The sequence below is a fragment of the Tasmannia lanceolata genome, unplaced genomic scaffold, assembly GCF_043159265.1.
Source record: "Tasmannia lanceolata isolate RefF3 unplaced genomic scaffold, GAP_Taslan_0.1 ptg000023l, whole genome shotgun sequence".
Classification (NCBI taxonomy): Eukaryota; Viridiplantae; Streptophyta; class Magnoliopsida; order Canellales; family Winteraceae; genus Tasmannia; species Tasmannia lanceolata.
Genome location: NW_027518700.1, coordinates 10,711,705 through 10,737,032, shown reverse-complemented (window position 1 = coordinate 10,737,032; position 25,328 = coordinate 10,711,705). Strand labels below are relative to the sequence as shown.

The following is a 25,328-nucleotide window of genomic DNA, read 5'->3' as shown; positions in this document are numbered from 1 at the left end:
GTTATAAAGTTTTAAATGAAAAATTACCTAGAAATGGTTATAAAGTTGTAAAATTACAAAAAAATACCAATAAAATATAGAAAGTTATGACAATTACGGAAAAAACAAAGAATTATTACAATCCCATATTTGTGGGTGACCCGCGGGTTGACCCAGCCCACCCGCGGGCCATGCGGGTCCCCTAAATTCTGACCCGCAAAAATGCGGGTCATTTCCTCACCCGACCCGTGGACCCGCACCCGCATCACCCGCGGGTTGACCCGGCCCGACCCACCTGTTTGCCAGGTCTAGGTCCAAGTAACAAATGGGGTTCCAAAAAAGAAGTGACATATTTTGCCTCCCCCTTTCACTCCCTAGACAACCCTTTTAGTGTATATATTAATATATAATATATATATTTAAATATATTAAATTCTTAACGAGCCTTAATGAGCCTTAACGAGCCGAGCCGAGCCTGACCTAACTCGAGCTCGGCTCGTTAAGCTTAACGAGCCTGGCTAGCCGGCTCGGCTCGGCTCATTAAGGATTCGAGCCGAGCTCGAGCCAAGCTTTTTTCGAGCCGAGCTCGAGCGAGCTTCCGAGCCCGAGCCAAAATTGACACCCTTAGTCCCAAATGTGGGGGGCATGTATGGTCAATCGAGACCATTGATCTTGTAGAAATGACTATGTGATCAAAGGTGAACGATGGATTCTAGGATCCCAGAAGAGGGGGCATATATTTTCAATCTAGACCATTGATCTTGTAGAACATCATGGGATGGCCCAGATGGTCTTGGTCCCATTTCGTACTGAGATCATAGGCCTAAGAATTTTTTAAAAAAAGCAATGGTTGAGAAACTATTGGCAGAACTGTAAATAGGCTCGATGGATCAAGGACCTCCATAAAAAACAACTAGTCACAGGTGGATAAGAAGGATGTTTCGAATACTCTGCTATCAACGGTTCAAATTGAAATTTGAATGCCACTAATTACCAAAGATCTGAGTTGAAAGATTTCTATGACTTGTGCACTAATCAAGCACCATGGAGGATAGAGCTGTTTAGATATCGAAAGTAAGAGATTAAATGATACAGGTACAACGCGACACGTAGTCGTGAAGTGTTAAATTATTAAGGGTGTGTTTGGCGTACCGTTTGAAATAGCGTTTGAAACGCCGTTTTGCAAAATGCCGTTTTGGTTCAAAACGGCGTTTTGGTGTTTGGTTGGCCAGATCAAAACGGCGTTTTAAACGGCAAACAGAGGTATTGTGTGTTTGGTTGCAAATGCCCCAAATCGGAGTTTTAGTGGTAAAATGACAAAAAAGGGCATTGTTTGGTTAGCCTCAATGTAACTCAACTACTCTCTCATTAGGCCCAATATTAGAAGGTCATTAGGATCTCATTCAACACAATTAAAGTTAAACATCAATGCCATAAATAGTTATACTACTGTTCACAAAAAAATAAATTTAAAAAGTGGCACAATGAGTAATTTATATAGAACATAATTCATCACGAATGCGGTCCCGAACCGAACCCATGAAAGCATCATCATGTGCATAGTCAAATGTATCATTTTGATCCATAGCATGATCATAACCCAAACCAACATTAACAGTAGGCATATATGTATCATCACGGTCAGCTCTATCGAACTCCTCATCACGACTTGCATGCTTTCTGATGTAGTTGTGCAGTGACATTGATGCTACAATTAGTTGTATCTGGGTTTTTAAATCGAATTTAGGCATTCTGGATAGCAATGCCCATCTATTTTTCCATACACCAAATGTACGCTCTATAATGTTCCTAAGAGAGGCGTGTGCTTGATTAAATTTCTCATTTGAACCACTTATTGGTTGAGTACCATGCCGAAAAGCTGGAACATGTGACCTTTCTCCCATGTACGGGGCCAAGTATCCCTTCATATTGGGGTACCCGGCATCAACCACATAATATTTATCTACATCAAAATTTGAAAAGAAAGTTATGTAAGATATTATATATTATATTATATTAAATTTATAGTATTATTTGTGTACTTACCTCCCCTTGGGTGAGGAAAATTAAGATCCGGCGTACGCAGTGCTTCTGAAAAAATCCTCGATGGATCAAGGACCTCCACTGACAGATTTGATCACAGACATAGCATAGACCCAGTTACAATTTTTGTTATTAACGAGCCTAAATGTGTTAGTAAAACACTATAAAGTAGTGTTTTTTTGTGGCAAACCCCAATAGAATTTATTAAAGAATAAGAAAAAGGATTATAATCTTTTGTAGCTTCTACCATGTATATCTTCAAAAACAAAATTAAGAGCGTGGCCCTATATAAGGACGGTCAAGCAATGTCAATATTTTCTTTTACGATTAAAGCTTTGATTCAGGTGTGATTCATTGCTTGAAATCACACAACCAAATCTCCATAAAAAACAACTAGTCACAGGTGGATAAGAAGGATCGAATACTCTGCTATCAACGGTTCAAATTGAAATTTGAATGCCACTAATTACCAAAGATCTGAGTTGAAAGATTTCTATGACTTGTGCACTAATCAAGCACCATGGAGGATAGAGCTGTTTAGATATCGAAAGTAAGAGATTAAATGATACAGGTACAACGCGACACGTAGTCGTGAAGTGTTAAATTATTAAGTGGGTCACACAATTAATTACTTGAGGTCCAGTGATGTGATACCTCACACACGAGACCATTTGAAATAGATATCGAAATACGATTGCCACTCGAACTCCATAATCGCCAGAAATTTGAATTCAAATCATGAAAAGAGACCTCAGGAATCAGAGACTATAAATATAGGGAGTAAATAATGTTGGAAGGCTACACACATCAACATATAGGTTGCATCTTTTCTTTTTATCCAGGAGCATTTTGTAATGTAGATCTCTTTTGCTGTCTTCATTTTCTCTCTGTATTTTCTCTGTTTTCTCTGTACTCTAAACGAATTATTTAGTTTTTTTTCACAAGGCATTCGAACCAACAATCGTTGCTCGCAGTTCTCACATTACTCGAATTTAAGGTACAATTTTACTAATTGGAAAGACATTCGAAAACCTTTGATCAAAAGTTATTTTCTCTTACAATAGAGTGTAGGATTTTTGCACCAACAAAAATATGATCAACAAAAACATTAACTTCTCTTCAAATGTGAGATATCTTCCTACGAGACACTAATTGAGACTTACTTGTGTCTCATGCACATGATCTTATCATTTGATGTGAAATGATATGAAAGTCAATGATAATTCATTTCTAAATGCTGTTGAGAACTCATGAGAAAATGATCACCTGTCCATGTTCCATCAAGCTTCATTTAAGATTTTACCCACAAAAATATTTAGTATTTCTTTATCATACGCATTGGATATCCATATATTTGGGATGGAACCCAAATCTTGTTGGTTTCCTCGTGATGTTCTACAAGATCAATGGTCTTGATTGTAGTAGTGCCTTAAGATTATCTATTACCATTAATCCCGACAATGATTGTTTGCCTAACCATCTGTTTCCATGTGTAATGACATGATTGGATTTGATGAACTACACTCCCAAAGGATCTTTCTTCTTTAACGCGTCAATCAATTAATAAAGTTGTCCATTTTTGTGTATTTGGAGTTTAGGGTTCGGATTTGGTTGTTATGGCTGATTTTGGGGGCATTTTGTTTGCAATGGCTTGTGTAAAGCTTTTATTTGTTAGCTTTTATTTAGGTATTAGGGTTCAGATCCCCTTTCTTCCCTTTTCTCTTCATTTTTATACTATTTTTCTGTCTGCAATGGTTTCATACAGATTTTTTTTTCTTTTTTTGCAATGGTTTTTATGGCTGATTTTGGGGGATTTCTGTTTGCAATGGCAATACTATATAATTCTGTCGGTGGTTGTTGGTGTATGGATGTTTTGGGTACGGATGTGTTGGTGGTTGTGGGTGGATGTTTGTGCTTTGGTTGTTGATGATGGTGTAGATGTTTTTGTGGTTCTGGATGGATGTTGGTGCTTTGGTGGTTGATGGGTGTTTGGTGGTTTGGTGGTTTAGTGGTTGTCGGCGGTTGTCGGTGCTTTGTGGATGATGTTGTTTGGTGTTACGGTGGTTGTGGTTGCAAGTCGGTGCTTTGGTGGTTGGTGGTGGCTATAGGAGTTTTGTTTTAATGGTTGTGACTGTGGTTATGGTGTCTTTGCCGGTTGTCTTCTTATACTAAATTTTATTTTTTTAGTATTTTGTAAGGTTACCATCATGCCTCGTCAACTAGCAGATAGGAGGATGTTGATCATTCGAGCTGCAGCTATAGTAATCTCTGTGGCAGCTGCAGTTACGCTTAGGGTTCGACTATACCTAGAGCAGAATATTACAAGAGCACCTTACGAAAGCGGGTACCTAACCCGTAGGACCTTTGTTAGACGTATCACGAACGCAGAGGACCATTGTATTGCTCTTCTTCGTATGGATGTTCGGTGCTTCCGCACCTTCGTGGCCCTTTTCAGAAACACTACCTTGCTGGAAGACACAATTCATTGGACTGTTGAGGAACAAGTTATGATTTTCTTAAGTGTGATTTCACACAAGGAAAGGGATCGTACTGTTAGGGCAACCACAAGAAGGTCTGGGGCAACTGTTTCAAAGTATTTTAATAAGGTTCTCGATGCTGTTCTCATTCTGCAATACATGTTCATAGTACGTCCATCAAGGGAGACACCTCGTGCAATCCTTGATAATCCTAATTTCATGTCTTATTTTAAGGTACATTTACGATAGCTACGTATTTCGACTGTAGTTTGTTAGTAATTGAGCCATGTTCACAGTGATGGTTGACATCTGAATGTCCATATTGTAGGATTGTCTCGGTGCAATTGACGGGACGCACATTCCTGCAAAAGTATCTCAGGATATTTAGAAACGATATATTTGTCGTGAGCACTTCCCATCCCAAAATGTGTTAGCCTGTTGCGACTTTGACCTAAAGTTTACGTTCGTCCTTTGTGGGTGGGAGGGGTCAGCATCGGACTCACGGGTGTTAGCATCTGCCATATCAAAGCAGAACGGGATTCCTATTTTGCCAGGTAATAGTTACCTTATTATTATGTTTGTACAGATGCAGTTCCCGTAGTACATTGCTAATTTGAGTATAATCCTTTCTTTGATTGTAGGAAAGTTTTACCTTGGTGATGCCGGGTATCTGTGCCTGTCCCATTTTATAACTCCAATCCGAGGTATTGGTTACCATCTCAATCAGATCAGAGGGTGCAGACCAAGAAAACCCGAGGAGTTGTATAACCAAAGGCATTCTTCGGCAAGGAATGTAATCGAGCGAACTTTTGGTGTCCTGAAGAAGCGATTCGGCATATTAAATTCAGCACCCATGTACTCATATGACAAGCAGATCGACATAGTGTTGGCCTGTTGCTGCGTCCACAACCACATTAGTAGGGAGATGCCCGACGATGCCTACATTCAAGATGTTGATGATGAGCTGGCATTGCTTCCACCTGAAGAGGAAGAGGAGGAAGGACCTGTTCCTCCTCCTCCTATGACCAGGGCCGAGGATTTAAGGGAAGGTCGTAACATTCGAACCACAATCATGAATCAGATGTGGAATGATTTCCAAGCACGTCGTCGTCGTTAGGAAACACACATGTGTTTACATTTTCGATGTGTACTTTGTTGGAACTGTAGCTTATATTCCTTTCTTTGTGGTTTACTATTTTTATTGATATTCATTTAGTGTGCTGGGTTGAGATCTGTTTATGTAATTTCTATGTTTGCTACAGTATTGGTTAATGTAACTTCTAAGATTGCTTATGTCTATTGGTTATCTATAATTCTATGATTGAAGTTTTTTATATGAAGTGTTTTGAAAAGTTGTAGGCGAGATGACAGCAACTGCAGGTACAGCTAATAAGAAGGTGAATGTCTCATGGAATGTGACTATGGATGGGGCTCTCTTGGCAGCCCTTAAGAATCAGATAGCCGAAGGGCAGAAAACTGGTGCTGGGTTCAAAGAGTGTGCTTATTTTGCTATTGCGCAGGAACTAGTTACTGCCCTGAACATGACCCTAACGAAAGAGCATGTGAAAAATCGGTTGAAGACACTAAAGACAACTTATAGGACTCTGAACTCTATCATAAATCTCAGTGGCTTTGGCTGGGATGAAACCATATGCAAGTTATCGGTTGACGAAGAAGTGAAGAATGAATACTTGAGGGTAATATTTATTTTTCGTATATCACTTCCTCTATTTATAAGTTACATGTTTAAATAATATTCCGTGACAATTCCTTTCCTTTTTTACAGTTGCATCAAGAACACCAACGCTTCTTTAGCAAAAGGTATCCCCTCTACGAAGATATAAAAGCTGTCTGCGATGATGATTATGCACGTGGGGAGGATGTCAGGGATACAAGAAGGGATCCCACTCAGCCGACGCAGGACACACATGGTGCTTCTTCATCGACCCTTCTGGTTGGGCTAGATGATATGGACGACAGCTTCCTCCGTACTCCGCCTCATGGTAGAGCGTCTTCATCTACACCTGCCTTAGATGCTAGCATTGGCTATAGTGACTCTTCTCCTATCAGGGGCCCATCTGCTAGTGGTGGGAAGAGTCAAAGAAGCGTCCTAATGCTGCACTTCTATCGGAGTTGCAGGTTGTGTCTTCCAGCATTAATAGGGTTGCTGATGCCATAATTACTACTGGTGAGGTGCACAGCCTCCCTGACCTGAAAGATGCCGTGCTTGAAATTGGGGGCTTCCCCAGAGGTGACCTCGTTGATGCTTATGTGACCTGCACGGGCATCACAAGGAAGCTGAGGCATTCCTTTCTCTAGAGAAGATGGACCGACAGGAGATGGTGGGGCGCATTCTGCGCCGTTTGGCTGGGTCTATGTCTTGAACCGTTTTGGTTGGAGGTTTTTTTGGTTCTTGAGTCTTTTTATGGATGGAGCTATGTGTTACTTATGAACCTTTTACTTATGAACTATCTATGTGTTATGTTTAGATATATTTTGGGTGTATTTGTTTGATGGAACTATGTGTTGTTTGTGAAATGGATGGAACTATGGGTGTAATAGTTTCTTGGAACTATTGGTTTTATGGATGGGTGTAATGTTTAGATATATTAGATTTATGTGAAGGTTGGGGTCTTTGGCTAAATTTTGTTTGATAATTTTGATGATCTGTGTGTGTGTGTGTGTGAAGGTTGTGGTCCTTGGCCCAAATCATAAGTAAATGTTGTTTATCTATCATTTCTTGTTGCAGCTATGTATGTGTTGTTTATGTGGTACCAGGTAATGGCGAAGGATAAGTTTTATGTGGTTTTCAAGCGATGACAGGTGGGCATATTCAAGAGTTGGGCAGACTGTCACCTTCAAGTGAACAAGTATAGTGGAGCATCTTATCGCTCCTATGCCACAAGGAAGGAGGCAGAAGTAGCCTTAAATGCATATATTGAGCGCCATGAGGATTTGAAAGACAAGCGTGAAAAGGACATCCACATTGTTCCTTGGTTTTTGGGGTTAGCCATTGGTGTGGGGTTAGTACCTATGACAGTAGCATTTTAGACTTTTTTTCACTTGTTTATGAGGTTTGTTGACTCACATTATGGTTTTATATGCAGATTGGGCATTAAAATGGCTGCTGATGCCAAAATTACTTCTGGTGAGGTACACAGCCTCTCTGACCTCAAAGATGCGGTGCTGAACATTGATGGTTTCGCTAGAGGTGAGCTCATTGATACTTACGTGTACCTGCACGGGCATCACAAGGAAGCTGAGGCCTTCCTTTCTCAGGACGAGATGGGCCGAGTGGAGATGTTGGGGCGCATTCTGCGCCGAATGCGCCGTTTGGCTATGTGATGTTTATCTATTTTTAATTGAACCGTTTATATATGAACTATGTGTGTATATCTATATTTTGTGTGTACCAAGACCTTGGTAGAAATGTTATAAGTTATGTTTATTTTCTGTTGGTAGATCATACTATTGTAGACACCCCCATTTTGCTACGCTTTAAAAAGTGAAAGATTCGGTAGTATCATCGAGTCTTGAGTCCGTATTCAGCATTAGATTAGGCATCTATGCATTTTAAGGTAGATTTCACCTCATTATGGGAGTTTTGAAGTTAATTCACGATCCTGAAGGTTTCTAGGGGGTTCCTTTGGCCTCTGGAAGATGAAAGTTTAAGTTTCCAAGCAAATGAAAAAACCTGCTATTTTTAGAATTTTCTGGGTTTCCCTCATTTTTGCCTATTTTGTACTGCTGTGGTATTTTGGTCATTCCCGATGTGTCTCGTTTGACCCCCGAGTTATATTTGAGAAATCTTGAGTGATTTTACAAATTTTGAAAAAGCTGCTATTTTTAGAAACTCATGGGGCTTCCACATTTTCATCATCTTATGGATATTTCAATCATTTCTCATATGTCCAAAACCATCTCGAGGGTACGGCTGATGGATTAAGAGTAATTTCGTAAGATTTGGGAAACCTGCTAAATTTAGATCTCTTAAGATTTTCTCTTAGTCTTGCACTTCGGGGGTATTTTAGACCTTTCCAAACATATCATATTTAGTCACTAAGTTGTGTCTAAGAAATCTTGAGTCCGTTCATAAATTTTCGAAAATCTGCTATTTTTAGAATTTCTCAAGGTTTTCCCTACTATCGCCAAATTCTAGCACCTCGGGGTAATTTGGTCTTTTCCTGTGTAATTCTTTTGATCCCCGAAATATGTCTGAGAGATTATGAATGATTTCCTGAATTTTGGAAAACCTGCTAAATTTAGAATTTCTCAGGAGTTTCGCTTAATTTGGAAATTCTAAGTGTTGAGGGCATTTTGGGTATTTTCAAGGGGTACCAAATGATCCTGTTTGATATTGCTCATCAAAAGGACCCAACTTTAAAAGTTTCTATTTTTGAAGTTTGATCACAAAGACTTTCCATTTTTAACATTTTCCTTTAGGGGTAAACCAATTTAAGGTTATTTTTGTCACATTTGAATGTGTAATTGTCAAATAGGGGCATTTTGGTCCGAAAAATTATTTTCCCAAAAAAGATGGTTCGATCATGTGTGAGGGATGCACCATAAATGTCAAATGGGTTGGGTCCATATATAGAATGTTGAATTTAAAAAGATTTTATTGAATTTTTACGGAAAAACCCGAAACCCGTGTGAAATGGCCCATTGGGCTAATGCCCATAAAGATGGAGGTCATGTGGGTTCACCCATATGGGTCGACCACCATGGTGGGCGGCCCACATTGCTGACCCACATGAATTGAGCATCCAACCTTGATGATGTCACAATGGTGACATCATATTTGTTAAAAGAAAAATAAAAAAAAATAAAAAAAAGAAAAGAAGGAAAGAAGGAAAAGAGGAATGATTGCTTAAAAAAGATTTTCTTCCAAAGAAGCAATGTGGAATAAAGAATAGCATGTCTTGATTGACAATAAATTAAGATTGGAATCAAATCCAATTTGGAAACAAGAAAGAAAGCAAGAAAGAGGGAAAAATTGGAAAAAAGCCAAAAATGAGAGCTCTCACATTGGGAACTACTATTTCTCTCTTAACCCTAGCTTTTTTGTATAAAAAATCAAAGCAAACAATCCTAAAAAAGAGGGGAAAAATCCAAATTCGTTCATTTTCTCTCTCCTCCCAAGAAATTTTCTTTTCTTTTCTCCCTTGAAGTGTGATCTCTCTCTCAAGTGTTCTTCAAAAAAGGAATTTTTGAATTCCTTCTTCTTCTCCAAGGCATCATACAATCAAGAATTATTGGAGTGTTCTTTGGGTCTTCTTCATGATAAAAAAGGGTGCGACAAAGCGTAAACCTCGGATCTACGCCACCCTAAAGACAAGGAGCGCGATCAACGTGGTGGAAATAAAAAAAAAGCAAAGAAAGAAAGGGAAGAAAGGACGCAGGATCGAGCGTCGCCGAGATTTTTCAGAATGTTTGGCTTTTGGATTCGGCGAGGATCTCCATCACAGGTAAGTGCACTATTCTCAGATTTTTCCAGGATTATTTGGTATTCTTTATATATTTTTGCATGGTTTTTAGCATTTAATTGAATTTAATTCGATATTATATGTGTGTGCTCAAAATCATGATCTACATGAGTGTTTCAATTCCGATTCGTCCCGAAATTTAATACACTTATCTATTTAATAGACTAAAATAACCATCGGATCGGATCGGACATTGAATCAAAGGATTTTGAAAATTTAAGTGAAGAGTAGAATTTCATTTAAAATAATGGCTGAGAAATTACAAAAGTTGAAAAAATAGCTATCTCAGGATGATCTATTTTTTGGAATTTTAAAATTTTTTTGTGTTCATCATATCAGAACAAGATTAAAGGACGTTTTCCGGAGTCGTAATTTTCTCGAAAATCATGTTTTAAAAAATAGAAAACTCTTCAAAAACATCTTTTTGACAAAGAAAAAAAAATATATACTAAACAGATTCCAAAATTAATGACATTTCGTGGGAAAATAATATGGTACTGATACATTCTACCATGAATTTTTAAAGATTTTTGGATTTTGTTTGGTATATTATTTTATGTTTTCTTTGAAATTTATCAAATTTTGGGAGAATTTTCACAGACATCAGATCACAGATAAAATTCCCAAACTTTTTACAGTAGTCTTATATTCCATATTTCTAGTTTCTGTAAACTTTTCAAGTGATTTAGATCTTTTTTCATATGGGATGTAGTGTTAATTCATAATCTGGTCTGAAAATTGAAAAATCCGAAACTGATAGTAAATTGTTTCCAAAATTCATGAAAATCTGACAGCATGCTACTTCTACTTATATCTTGCTACTGTAGAAATTTCATTGAATTTAGATTTCTATTTCTAGTAATTTCAGTGTTATTTTTGCAATCTGGTCTTATTGTTGTTAAATCAAAATTAAATATGAGCTTAATGTAAAAATCTGTAAAATTCATCCAGTAAGCTACATGTATTCCCATCTTGCTGCTGTAGAAATTTGGATTTATTTCGAATTCGTTTGCAACAATTTTACTTGTAAAAATCACTCACATGTTTAAAATTGATAAATTCCATTGAAAATTCGAAATTAATAAATAATCATTATCAAAATTTGTAAAGAACCTTAAAATTTTGTCACATATTCACTCCTCAATTCATTGAAACAGAAATCTTAGGATCTTTAGATTTCCCTGGAAAAATGGCCAGTGCATCCATAATCGTGTCCCTATTACACTCGATCTTTGACAATTTGAATATTTAAGCTATAGCATGTTGTTGTCTCCGAGGTTACTGTCCACGGAAATCCTGAGATATGCCAGGCAATAAGATGCTATAACCTAAGTATTAAATTGCGCGAGGAAAGAGCGCACGATTCCCTTCCTTGGATGCCATTCGAGGCCGAAATTAGTGAACCCTAGAACCACTGTTATTCCTTAAATGTCCAGAAACTGAAAATCCTTAAAATCTGAAATTCATTAACTTCAAGAACTGAAATCGATTCATCTCGTGTCTCTCGGAACCATTGGATTATGGTTTCCGTCATAAGAACCATTAGAGCCCAATTTAGGAACACTGGTGTTAGGTCGTGTCCTAGGTTTTAGGGAGTCTTAGGTTTTAGGGAGTCCTAGAGTTAGGAGTCCAGCCTCATCACGTACGTTTGCTATGTATAGCAACCGTGCCATAGGTCTAGTTACACTAGTCACCCAATCTTTCCCTAGGACAAGCCTAGTAAACTAGGATATAGGCTAACCTGCATTAGTCTAAGGAGCAACTTGCATTTAGATAAGAATCATATAGAATCTTAGATGAAATCTTAGGATAATAAAATCCTCAACTTGAATTAAATAACTCCTTTTAAAACTGTTGAAACAGTCAAATTCGTCTAGGTCGGTGTCTTAGTTGAGTCAGGCATATGTAGCTTAGCTTAGGTGCACCGAACTACGTCGACTCTGATCCCAGTGAGGCTTGGGTACGTAGGCAGCTTGGATGTCTGATGACATACCAACCGCAAGTCGGCACTACAACAAATTGTGGTGTTTTGTATATTAATTTTCTTGTAAATGCTTAATTAAATCACTTAGGATTTTCCATGAAATTAGAACTTTAGGAGAACTTTCACTTACATACAAATAAATAAATCAAGATACACATTTAGGATCCACATTGAAATTAGATCATAGGATGCATGTCACATAGTTCGCATATTAACAGAGAGTTGAATGAGCCATTTAAAATAAATTTAAAAGAGTTAGCTTTTGGAATCGAAGACCGAGTATCGGGCAGGAATGGTGCATGTGGTGGATAACTCCCCATACCTTCCATTCTTGTAACCAGGTAGCGAGTTTAGATTTCTGGTTAATTTAGGGTCCTAGATCCCACATCTAGGTGGCGACTCTGTCAGTCTCTTTTGTGTGAAATTCGGATTGCCTTAGTGATCCCAAGTTCACATAAAAGATGAATCGAAATTAATACTAAGATGCACACGCCAATCGCGTGGGTACGAGAAACCAAGAGAGAGCGTGGCGGCTCGCGCCCCACTCCTCTCGCGGGATCGGGTCCTATAGTTTGGCGACTCTGCTGGGGATCACCTAACTTCATTACAATTCCAAAGGATAACTCATTTGAATCTATTTTAACTGGCTCATGAAAACTCTATCTCTTATATACTTGTTAGATTAGTTTGTATGCTTTATTTTCTCATCACATTTTACTCGAACTTAATCTAACAAAACCTAAAGGCATCATAGATTGCGCGAACTTATTGCACACACTTACATCACTTGCATCTAAACCCTTGCATCTCACGTGCACACACGTCCTATTTTAGAAACCCGGAGTGTTATCGAGTATGGTTGACTGGGATTTCATCACCTGGTGCCTCTGTGCTAGAGAAGCATTCCACCCTTAGCCTAGCACCTTATGGTGCGTAAACGGATTTCTTGTTCACGTACTGATATGCCGGACACTGGTACAGTATATCGAACATGAATTCGCGCTAAGGGAACTCTTGGCCTTACCCCTAGATTAACCCACACATGCATGTAGTATACGAACACATGTGCATCACGTGTGTAAGCCTAGCTTAGGATATCCCACCCAGCATTTTCAAAGATCTCATAGGATTAGTCATTCATGATCTATCCGTTAAAAGCAATCTTACGCTATCTCATCCCATCTCTTGATCGTACGATTTTCAATCTTCTATCATGTGATTCGATCATGTATCCATACTTTCTTTGTACTGGCAGGAACTTATCCCAATTTCGTGTTCATGTAATCCTGATCATTCTTTATCCCTTCTCTTGGCTTGCAGGCACCATGTCTACTCGTGCAATTCTTGATTGGATCCGTGGTACATTAAGAGAATCTCACATCTATGCCATAAGTGAGCAAGAGAAGAATCTCTTCGGCTGTGTGGGAACCATCAAGCTCGATTGGGGATTACTCTATGCCGCATCAGAGTGTTGGGATCCCGATCATCATGTCTTCCGTTTTGGCAACCTAGAAATGTGTCCCACCTTTGAAGAATGGTGTGCCTTATTGGAATATCCTGTGGATGGCCCTCTAGTGAAGCCATCCTGTGTTCCAGATTATCGTCATTTGTTCCTTCGCTTGATGAATAATCCAGATGAATCCATGAACTCTTTCATCAAAGGCCAAGAAGTGTCCATGCAGCAACTGATTGACATTTACCCTCCTGTTGGACACATTGGTGCTGTTGATATTCAAAAAGCCAGACGGCGCGCTTTGAGATTCTGCTCCTTTGCTAGGTTCCTCACTGTCCAGCCTTCTCGCTTTGCGTCAGCTGTTCTTCTGGACCTCGTTGATCAAATGGATCGTGGCGCCAATCCAATTCCTACTATGCTTGCAAAACCTTCAATGGATTGGATGATATGGCTCGTCTTCGTGCCAGCTCAGGTCCAGACTCTTATGTTCGCTCCTTCGTTGGTTCTTTCTCGGGATGTCCTGCATTACTCCAGGTGTGGTTATGCCACAAGCTAAAAATCGCAGCTCCTGTGCATTTCGATCATACGTTATACACCTTCAGTGAATGGCGTCATGATGTTTCCTTTGATCATAAAAGCGATTGGGTTGAATGGTTAAATTCTCGCCAACAAGATCAGATTTATTGGCTTCCTGGAATCCAAGAAGCCGTCTTCAACACTGGAGAAGCTAACTACGTTCGCCTTCTTGGTCTAAAAGAGGATCCTGCGTCAGTATGGAAGGGAGCAATCTATTGTGCCTCTCCGTCGTCATTTTTATCCGCCTGAGGATCTCAAGCGCAAGATTGTCAAAGCTGTTTCATCTGCTTGGGATGTCAGGCTCATCAAACCTCTAAAAGAGTCAGCTGAGAAAGATTGTCGTCCGAAGAAGAAGTCTAAAAAGAATGCTTAGTTCCATGTTTAATCTTATCCGTTTATATTTGAAAGAATGAACCCTGTACTCAAGCTTTAATGATTGATCAATAAAGTTCATCTTTCTCTCTCATTATCTTGGTCTATGCGTGCATCATTGTCTACTTCTTTCTGATCTTAAAATATGTCTTTCAAATATTTCAGGGCAGTAAACACCATAGCTAACCCCACTACTCCTTGGGTTCGGATCTCTTCACGATTGGAGAGGAATTCTGTATCTCCGCCACCTTCTCTGAGAACCCCAGCAGCTCCCCCTTTCTCGTCCTCATCCTCACCAATGGCAGACAACCAAGATGGTCTTCCACCTGCTGCTATTACCGATACCCTCACCTTGATTCTCTAGCAACTTCAAGAGCTCAAAGAAGAGAACCGAGTTATCAAGGCTCAGCTTTCTGAGAAGTTGGGACCGTCGTTGTCCAAGGATAAAGGGCCTATGCACCATGCAGCTACTTCAGCCGCACCTGCCCAGCCAACATTCATCACTATCCCCGATAAAGCCGAAGAAGAATTGGAAAAAGAGCAGTACAGCGAGGATCGCAATAGGCCTTCTCAGTCCGTGGTTGATAAGACATTTATGGAGAAATTAGAAAGTCTTGCCAGGAAAGTTCAAAACATCCAGTTTCAAGACCAGGGTGGTTTCAATCCAAGTGATCTTACGCTGTTTCCCGAAATCCGTCTCCCTGCCAATTTTCAAATGCCAGATTTCGACAAATATGATGGTGTGGGTTGTCCAATCACCCATTTACAGATGTTTACCATCATGTGTCAGCCTCAAGGCTTATCTCCTGAGCAAATGGCTCAATTGTTCCCGGTTTCCCTAACCAAGATCGCTAGAAGGTGGTTCATGGTCCTAGACAAGACTCGTTATAGAACATGGAAAGACATCGGTGAGCAATTCATCAAGCAGTTCAAATATGACGATGGGACAGAAATTACTAGAAAGGATTTGGAAAGGACCAAGCAAGATTCGAGGGAATCTTTTCTAATTTTTGTGAAGAGATGGAGAAGACTAGCAGCTCAGATGATGGAGCGCCCTTCTGAGGAAGAGCAGGTCCAGATAATCATGAAAAATATTTTCCCCCAGCTCCAGTATCACATGTCGTTGCAGTATTATCCGGACTTCAAACACTTTATCGTGGCAGACACCCAAATAGAGGAGGCTATGGCTCAAGGTGTATTCAACCGAAGTAACCCGAATACCAGAGAATTCAGGAAGTCTCCATCAGCTGAAATTAATAACCTTTCCCGCTCCAAGCCTCGGCCTTCAAAACCTCAGAACCCCATGGTGATGGATTATACCCAACCTGCTGTCGCACCTCGGCCACAGGCCCAGACAGAATTTACCCCTCTCCCTCTTCCACCATCTGAGATACTCAAGGAGTGTCTAGCCTCAGGACGCATAATCCTGCCCGACATTAGGGCTCTTCCTAATCCTTTACCAGCAAATTGGCAAATAGATCAACACTGCGAATACCATAAAAATTCCGGCCATCTCACAGATAATTGCATTGCCCTAAAATTCAGAATCCAGAGGTTGCTTGACAATAAAGGCCTTGTGTTCGAGCCAAGACCCGATGCTACCAATAACCCATTACTTGGCCATGCAAACCCTGCTGCTGTTGTCAGTGCTATAACCATAGGGGACCCAAAATTTGATCCTCTCACTCTTATCTGTGCCTTAGAACCTACCTTTGAAACGTCTGGGTCGGAACCTTTTGAAGAAGAAGAAGATACAGACAGTGAAGATGTTCTAGTAGCTGCTATCCTGATATGAACCAGCCTTCGCCGAGCCTCCGAAGCTAGACAGTTGCGGCAGTTAAAGTTTTAGTCGTTTACTATTTTATGTTGAAGTCAGTCATCATAGTCAGTACAATTGTTGATTCCGGTTTTACAGTTCAAGGTTAATGCCTAGTCCAGGCAAGTTATCTTTTGCTTTTCTCTTTATTCAAAGTTGTGAATCCTGAGTATGTTTAGGATAGGTCGTCAGATGTAATAGCTTTTTCTTTAAATAAAAATTTCAGTTCCAATAGTTCACTTGTGTCTGTTTCTTAAGTATGCTTCTGATCTTAAAGTAAGACTCCCTCCTCAAATGAGGACAAAATTGACGAAACTCCACTTGAGTCACAGCAATTACTTGAACAAGAGAAGGAGCGTCAATTCCAGCCTTTCAAAGATGAAATTGAAGTGGTAAACATTGGCACTGAAACTTTGATTCAGTTAATGCCAATTAAAAGTACATTACCCTCTAAAGAGTGTGAAGAATTGATAAACTTATTTCAAGAATAAGAAAATTGTCTAGAAAAGCTACAACCGATACCAGGGGCAAGACATAGATAGAAAGCTCAAGAGAATGAAGAAAGTGAGAGACATATGCTATACAAGGGGCATAGAGTGGAAACAACTTTTATAGTTCCAATCAATGACCTTGGTTCTCAAATTCATAACATGAAGCCAACAAATTCAAGATAAGAAGTTCAAGAGCAAGCATTGAAAAGTGATCATCAGATATCAAGAGTTACAAATCCATAGATGGAGGATGTCAAAGAACAAGTTTCGCTCTATGAAACTCGAAAGCACATATTAGAATCTTGAAAGAAGAAGATCCATTATCTCTTACCTGGAAATGCCATCAAACTTCAAAAAAAAAAAGAGAAAAAAGAAGAAAAGAAATAATAAAAAAGAGAACTCATCAACCTAGATCGATTCCCAATTTGAACATCGGAAGGCCTCCTTTGGCCAAATAAATCCCAAAATCAAAACCCAGTGTCAAAAGAATACCGGTTTGCAAACCCTTCGAGCCTGAATGAAATTTTCTTGAAAACCCATCAAACTAGGGGCATCCGCCCCGAACTACGCGAGACCTGATCCCTATACTGGGGTACGTAGGCAGCTCGGTTAAACCGAGTTCGGTCGATTCAAAATTCAAAAAGGAAAAGAAATTCAATCGTTCCAGAAAAAAAAGAGGGACAAGTCCCAAAAGAAGAGAAGTTAATTATTCCAGAAAGAAAAAGGAGAAAAATCAATTAAACTTCAAACAATTTATCTTCAAACTATGGGCATTCGCCCTGAACTACACACGACCTGATTCCTACCTTGGGATATATAGGCAACTTCACAGGTTCGGTCGAAATCTTTGTTGAACCTTAAGCCATTCTTTGAAAAGCTCTATCCTACTTATAAAGTCCTTCCGGTGTTCAGAATTAATCCCAAAAAAAAAAAAAAACAGAGTTTGAAGATCTGCTAGACTGAAAACCTGAAAGGGCGGTCTAGGCAAAATTTAAGATCATTCCCCTGCTAAGTTGAAAACCCGAAAAGGCGGCTTAGGCAAAAGCTAAGGGGATAGCCTGCTGGATCAAAAACCTAGAAATGTGGTTCAGGCAAAAGTTAAGGCTAGCACGGTCCAAGTTAAAAACCCCGAAGAGGTGACTTGGTCACGGTAAGAGAATCGTTATAAGAAGGCTACAGCCGGTATCAAGACTGAAGATCAACTGAAGTTTAAACAAAGTCAAGTGGCACCCTCAAAACTGGGGGCATTGAAGCTAAGCAATCTTAGGGATCGTAATTAAATCCTTGAGGCATTACTGTTTTAAGGAAAAAGTCCAGTGTGTACCAATTGAAAAAAAAACATTCCTTGAAAGGATAGACTTACCAAATAAAACGTTAACTAAGTCAGAAGCATTACTGTGTCCGTCAGTGTAGTTAGTCAATCTTTGTCATTCTATGTTCACTCCTTCAGGGCTGCTCAATCCTTTGAGTAGTGCCTTTCATATAGGTTTTCTCTTTAGAAAGAGTCAATCGTCGTTCTTATGTCCAAATGATGCAACTGTCTTGATGAAGGAGGCCCGGCCTCGTCAGCTCCCTGCAATCGTACCTAAAAGAGCTCGGTAATCTAGTAGAACAGCTTCATTTCAAAGAAGATCAACTCAGAAAAATTCAGAAGTAGAAGCATCAGAAAGCCCAGCTTCCGTAAAAAGATCATACCCCAGGAAGGCACCTTAAGCTTGGCAGAACCTCAGATGCAATGGTGGTTGAGCCAATTTCTCAGAAAGATAAACCATTAAAATTCAGAATTTCCTTCAAGTTAGTTAAATACTATCCTGGTCAAGAAATGTTTATCTAAGCACCTGTCAAGAAGCAAATCCCGCTTTTCCATGTTAATATCCAAGAGAGCCGTTGTTCTAGATTACCAATTTCAAGTATCTTGATCAAGGTTTCAGTTATCAAAATCCCCGGAAGACAAGACCAGCAGTCTCTTTGAGAAAAATCTTGTTGAAGTTTCATAAAAGTGTTCCTAATCCATTCTTGTTAGTAATGGTTCTTCGTTCCTAAGGTTTGCCGTTTCATCCTTCGGCAAAATCTTAGTTTCCAATATCTTTATCGGGCACGATCTATAATGTCTCCGATTTCGTTGAGTTCAAAAAATCTAAAATTCATCAAGTCCAATCTTACTTCAAATTCAAATTCATGAAAAATTTCTAAACTCTTCGTCTTTGAATTCATCAATCAAAGCTATCTCGTTTCTTTGTGCCCGTTTGGGAGCGGTATCTCATTTTTTCGAGTCCATTTGGGAATGGTATCTTATCTTCTCCCCGCCCGTTTGTGAACGGTATCTCATCTTTCGAGTCCATTTGGGAATGGTCTGTTATCTTCAACCCACCCGTTTGAGAACGGTATCTCATCTTCCGAGTCCATTTGGGATTGGTCTGTTATCTTCTACCCGCCCATATGTGAGCGGTATCTCATTTTCCGAGTCCATTTGTGAATGGTCTCTTATCTTCTACCCGCTCGTTTGTGAACGGTATCTCATTTTCCGAGTCCCTTTGTGAATGGTCTCTTATCTTCTACCCGACCGTTTGTGAACGGTATCTCCTTTTCCAAGTCCATTTGGGAATGATCTCCTATCTTCTTCTAACCCGTTTGTGAACGGTATCTCATTCTCCGAGTCCATTTGTGAATGGTCTCGTGTTCCCCTTGAACCCGTTTGTGAACGGTGTCTCATTTTCTGAGTCCATTTGTGAATGGTCTCAGGTCCTCCTTGCGCCCGTTTGTGAACGGTGCCTCATTTCTCGAGTCCATTTGTGAATGGTCTCGTCTTCTCCTCGAACCCGTTTGTGAATGGTGTCTCATTCTCTGAGTCCATTTGTGAATGGTCTCATGTCCTCCTTGAACCCGTTTGTGAACGGTGTCTCTTTCTCTGAGTCCATTTGTGAATGGTCTCATGTCCTCTTTGAGCCCTTTTGTGAAAGGTGCCTCATTTCTCGAGTCCATTTGTGAATGGTCTCGTCTTCTCCTTGAACCCGTTTGTGAATGGTGTCTCTTTTTCTGAGTCCATTTGTGAATGGTCTCAGGTCCTCCTTGCGCCCGTTTGTGAACGGTGCCTTATTTCTCGAGTCCATTTGTGAATGGTCTCGTCTTCTCCTGGAACCCGTTTGTGAACAGTATCTCCTTTTCTGAGTCCATTTGTGAATGGTCTCAGGTCCTCCTTGCGCCCGTTTGTGAACGGCGCCTCATTTCTCGAGTCCATTTATGAATGGTCTCGTCTTCTCCTCGAACCCGTTTGTGAACGGTGTCTCATTCTCTGAGTCCATTTGTGAATGGTCTCATGTACTCTTTGAGCCCTTTTGTGAAAGGTGCCTCATTTCTCGAGTCCATTTGTGAATGGTCTCGTCTTCTCCTTGAACCCGTTTGTGAACGGTGTATCTATTTCTGAGTCCATTTGTGAATGGTCTCAGGTCCTCCTTGCGCCCGTTTGTGAACGGTGCCTTATTTCTCGAGTACATTTGTGAATGGTCTCGTCTTCTCCTGGAACCCGTTTGTGAACGGTGTCTCATTTTCTGAGTCCATTTGTGAATGGTCTCAGGTCCTCCTTGCGCCCGTTTGTGAATGGTGCCTCATTTCTCGAGTGCATTTGTGAATGGTCTCGTCTTCTCCTCGAACCCGTTTGTGAACGGTGTCTCATTCTCTGAGTCCATTTGTGAATGGTCTTGTGTCCTCTTTGAGCCCTTTTGTGAAAGGTGCCTCATTTCTCGAGTCCATTTGTGAATGGTCTCGTCTTCTCCTTGAGCCCGCTTGTGAGCAGTATCTCATTATTCTTCTAAAAACCGTTTGAGAACGATCTTTGTTCTTTCTTTTCAGAATCCATTCGAAAATTTATCTTATTCTCTCATTGCTCGTTTGTGAACGGCGTCGCATCGGGATATTTTATTACATTCCAATTCTAGGACTTCGTTTAGGGTCTTGCATTAGGTAGTATATGTTTGCGTCTAGGTTCCATTTTGTCTACAGTCCTTTGTTGATTAAAGCTGCGCAAAATGGCTTTGTCACTTTTGCTTTGGTATTCGATGACTACGTCATCTCTACCAAAGAGGGGCATCTGTAGACACCCCCATTTTGCTACGCTTTAAAAAGCGAAAGATTCGGTAGTATCATCGAGTCTTGAGTCCGTATTCAGCATTAGATTAGGCATCTATGCATTTTAGGGTAGATTTCACCTCATTATGGGTGTTTTGAAGTTAATTCGCGATCCTGAAGGTCTCTAGGGGGTTCCTTTGGCCTCTGGAAGATGAAAGTGTAAGTTTCCAAGCAAATGAAAAACCTGCTATTTTTAGAATTTTCAGGGTTTCCCTCATTTTTGCCTATTTTGTACTGCAGGGGTATTTTGGTCATTCCCGATGTGTCTCGTTTGACCCCCGAGTTATATTTGAGAAATCTTGAGTGATTTTACAAATTTTGAAAAAGCTGCTATTTTTAGAAACTCATGTGGCTTCCACATTTTCATCATCTTATGGATATTTCAATCATTTCTCATATGTCCAAAACCATCTCGAGGGTACGGCTGATGGATTAAGAGTAATTTCGTAAGATTTGGGAAACCTGCTAAATTTAGATCTCTCAAGATTTTCTCTTAGTCTTGCACTTCGGGGGTATTTTAGACATTTCCAAACATATCATATTTAGTCCCTATGTTGTGTCTAAGAAATCTTGAGTCCGTTCATAAATTTTCGAAAATCTGCTATTTTTAGAATTTCTCAAGGTTTTCACTAGTCTCGCCAAATTCTAGCACTTCGGGGTAATTTGGTCTTTTCCTGTGTAATTCTTTTGATCCCCGAAATATGTCTGAGAGATTATGAATGATTTCCTGAAATTTGGAAAACCTGATAAATTTAGAATTTCTCAAGAGTTTCGCTTAATTTGGAAATTCTAAGTGTTTAGGGCATTTTGGGTATTTTCAGGGGGTACCAAATGATCCTGTTTGATATTGCTCATCAAAAGGACCCAACTTTAAAAGTTTCTATTTTTGAAGTTTGATCACAAAGACTTTCCATTTTTAACATTTTCCTTTAGGGGTGAACCAATTTAAGGTTATTTTTGTCACATTTGAATGTGTAATTGTCAAATATGGGCATTTTGGTCCGAAAAATTATTTTCCCAAAAAAGATGGTTCGATCATGTGTGAGGGATGCACCATAAATGTCAAATGGGTTGGGTCCATATATAGAATGTTGAATTTAAAAAGATTTTATTGAATTTTTACGGAAAAACCCGAAACCCGTGTGAAATGGCCCATTGGGCTAATGCCCGTAAAGATGGAGCTCATGTGGGTTCACCCATATGGGTCGACCACCATGGTGGGCGCCCCACATGGCTGACCCACATGAATTGAGCATCCAACCTTGATGATCTCACAATGGTGACATCATATTTGTTAAAAGAAAAATAAAAAGAATAAACAAAAAAGAAAAGAAGGAAAGAAGGAAAAGAGGAATGATTGCTTAAAAAAGATTTTCTTCCAAAGAAGCAATGTTGAATAAAGAATAGCATGTCTTGATTGACAATAAATTAAGATTGGAATGAAATCCAATTTGGAAACAAGAAAGAAAGCAAGCAAGAGGGAAAAATTGGAAACAAGCCAAAAATGAGAGCTCTCACATTGGGAACTACTATTTCTCTCTTAACCCTAGTTTTTTTGTATAAAAAATCAAAGCAAACAATCCTAAAAAAGAGGGGAAAAAAATCTAAATTCGTCCATTTTCTCTCTCCTCCCAAGAAATTTTCTTTTCTTTTCTCCCTTGAAGTGTGATCTCTCTCTCAAGTGTTCTTCAAAAAAGGAATTCTTGAATTCCTTCTTCTTCTCCAAGGCATCATACAATCAAGAATTATTGGAGTGTTCTTTGGGTCTTCTTCATGATAAAAAAGGGTGCGACAAAGTGTATACCTCGGATCTACGCACCCTAAAGACAAGGAGCGCGATCAACGTGGTGGAAATAAAAAAAAAGCAAAGAAAGAAAGGGAAGAAAGAACGCAGGATCGAGCGTCGGCGAGATTTTTCAGAATTTTCGGCTTTTGGATTCGGCGAGGATCTCCATCACAGGTAGGTGCACTGTGCTCAGATTTTTCCAGGATTATTTGGTATTCTTTATCTATTTTTGCATGGTTTTTAGCATTTAATTGAATTTAATTCGATATTATATGTGTGTGCTCAAAATCATGATCTACATGAGTGTTTCAATTCCGATTCGTCCCGAAATTTAATACACTGATCTATTTAATTAGAATAAAATAACCATCGGATCGGATCGGACATTGAATCAAAGGATTTTGAAAATTTGAATGAAGAGTGGAATTTCATTTAAAATAATGGCTGAGAAATTACAAAAGTTGAAAAAATAGCTATCTCAGGATGATCTATTTTTTGGAATTTTAAAATTTTCTTGTGTTCATCATATCAGAAGAAGATTAAAGGACGTTTTCCGGAGTCGTAATTTTCTCGAAAATCGTGGTTTAAAAAATAGAAAACTCTTCAAAAACATATTTTTGACGAAGAAAAATAAAATATATACTAAACAGATTCCAAATTTAATGAAATTTCGTGGGAAAATAATATAATACTGATACATTCTACCATGAATTTTTAGAGATTTTTGGCTTTTGTTTGGTATATTAGTTTTTGCTTTTTTGAAAATTATCAAATTTTGGGAGAATTTTCACAGACATCAGATCACAGATAAAATTCCCAAAATTTTTACAGTAGTCTTATATTCTACATTTCTAGTTTCTGTGAACGTTTCAAGTGATTTAGATCTTGTTTCATATGGGATGTAGTGTTAATTCATAATCTGGTCTGAAACTTGAAAAATCTGAAACTGATAGTAAATAGTTTCCAAAATTCATGAAAATCTTACATCATTCTATTTTTACTTATATCTTGCTACTGTAGAAATTTCATTGAATTTAGATTTCTATTTATAGTAGTTTCTGTGTTATTTTTGCAATCTGGTCTTATTGTTGTTAAATCAAAATTAAATATGAGTTTAATGTAAAAATATGCAAAATTCATCCAGTAAGCTACATGCATTCCCATCTTGCTCCTGTAGAAATTTCGATTTATTTTGAATTCGTTTACAACAATTTTACTTGTAAAAATCACTCACATGTTTAAAATTGATAAATTCCATTGAAAATTCGAAATTAATAAAAAATCATTATCAAAATTTCTAAAGAACCTTAAAATTTTGTCACATATTCACTCCTCAATCCATTGAAACAGAAATCTTAGGATATTTAGATTTCCCTGGAAAAATGGCCAGTGCATCCATAATCGTATCCCTATTGCACTCGATCATTGACAATTTGAATATTTAAGCTATAGCATGTTGTTGGCTCCGAGGTTACTGTCCACGGAAATCCTGAGATATGCCAGGCAATAAGATGCTATAACCTAAGTATTAAATTGCGCGAGGAAAGAGCGCACGATTCCCTTCCTTGGATGCCATTCGAGGCCGAAATTGGTGAACCCGAGAACCACTGGTATTCCTTAAATGTCCAGAAACTGAAAATCCTTAAAATCTAAAATTCATTAACTTCAAGAACTGAAATCGATTCATCTCGTGTCTCTCGGAACCATTGGATTATGGTTTCCGTCATAAGAACCATTAGAGCCCAATTTAGGAACACTGGTGTCAGGTCGTGTCCTAGGTTTTAGGGAGTCCTAGAGTTAGGAGTCCAGCCTCATCACATACGTTTGCTATGTATAGCAACCGTGGCATAGGTCTAGTTACACTAGTCACCCAATCTTTCCCTAAGACAAGCCTAGTAAACTAGGATGTAGGCTAACCTGCATTAGTCTAAGGAGCAACTTGCATTTAGATAAGAATCATATAGAATCTTAGATGAAATCTTAGGATAATAAAATCCTCAACTTGAATTAAATAACTCCTTTTAAAACTGTTGAAACAGTCAAATCCGTCTAGGTCGGTGTCTTAGTTGAGTTAGGCATATGTAGCTTAGCTTAGGTGCACCGAACTACGTCGACACTGATCCTAGTGAGGCTTGGGTACGTAGGCAGCTTGGATGTCTGATGGCATACCAACCGCGAGTCGGCACTACAACAAATTGTGGTGTTTTGTATATTAATTTTCTTGTAAATGCTTAATTAAATCACTTAGGATTTTCCATGAAATTAGAACTTTATGAGAACTTTCACTTAGATACAAATAAATAAATCAAGATACACATTTAGGATCTACATTGAAATTAGATCATAGGATGCATGTCACATAGTTCGCACATTAACAGAGAGTTGAATGAGCCATTTAAAATAAATTTAAAAGAGTGAGCTTTTGGAATCGAAGACCGATTATCGAGCAGGAATGGTGCATGTGGTGGATAACTCCCCATACCTTCCATTCTTGTAACCAGGTAGCGAGTCTAGATTTCTGGTTAATTTAGGGTCCTAGATCCCACTTCTAGGTGGCGACTCTGTCAGTCTCTTTTGTGTGGAATTCGGATTGCCTTAGTGATCCCAAGTTCACATTAAAGATGAATCGAAATTAATACTAAGATGCACACGCCAATCGCGTGGGTACGAGAGACCAAGAAAGAGCGTGGCGGCTCACGCCCCACCCCTCTCGCGGGATCGGGTCCCACAACTATGTAGG

At 39.2% G+C, this 25,328-nt stretch overlaps 2 protein-coding genes across 2 annotated transcripts; both read left to right on the top strand.

Moving 5' to 3' along the window:
- The first annotated feature begins 4,229 nt into the window (after nt 1–4,229).
- Nucleotides 4,230–5,616, top strand: LOC143855766 (uncharacterized). The gene is made up of 4 exons (XM_077365835.1): nt 4,230–4,733; nt 4,828–4,869; nt 4,957–5,053; nt 5,141–5,616. The coding sequence occupies exons 1-4, from the start codon at nt 4,230–4,232 to the stop codon at nt 5,614–5,616; spliced, it is 1,119 nt and encodes a 372-aa protein (XP_077221950.1).
- Nucleotides 5,617–5,863: 247 nt separating this feature from the next.
- On the top strand, nt 5,864–6,253 carry LOC143855765 (uncharacterized). The gene has a single exon (XM_077365834.1). The coding sequence runs from the start codon at nt 5,864–5,866 to the stop codon at nt 6,251–6,253; it is 390 nt and encodes a 129-aa protein (XP_077221949.1).
- The last annotated feature ends 19,075 nt before the right edge of the window (nt 6,254–25,328 follow it).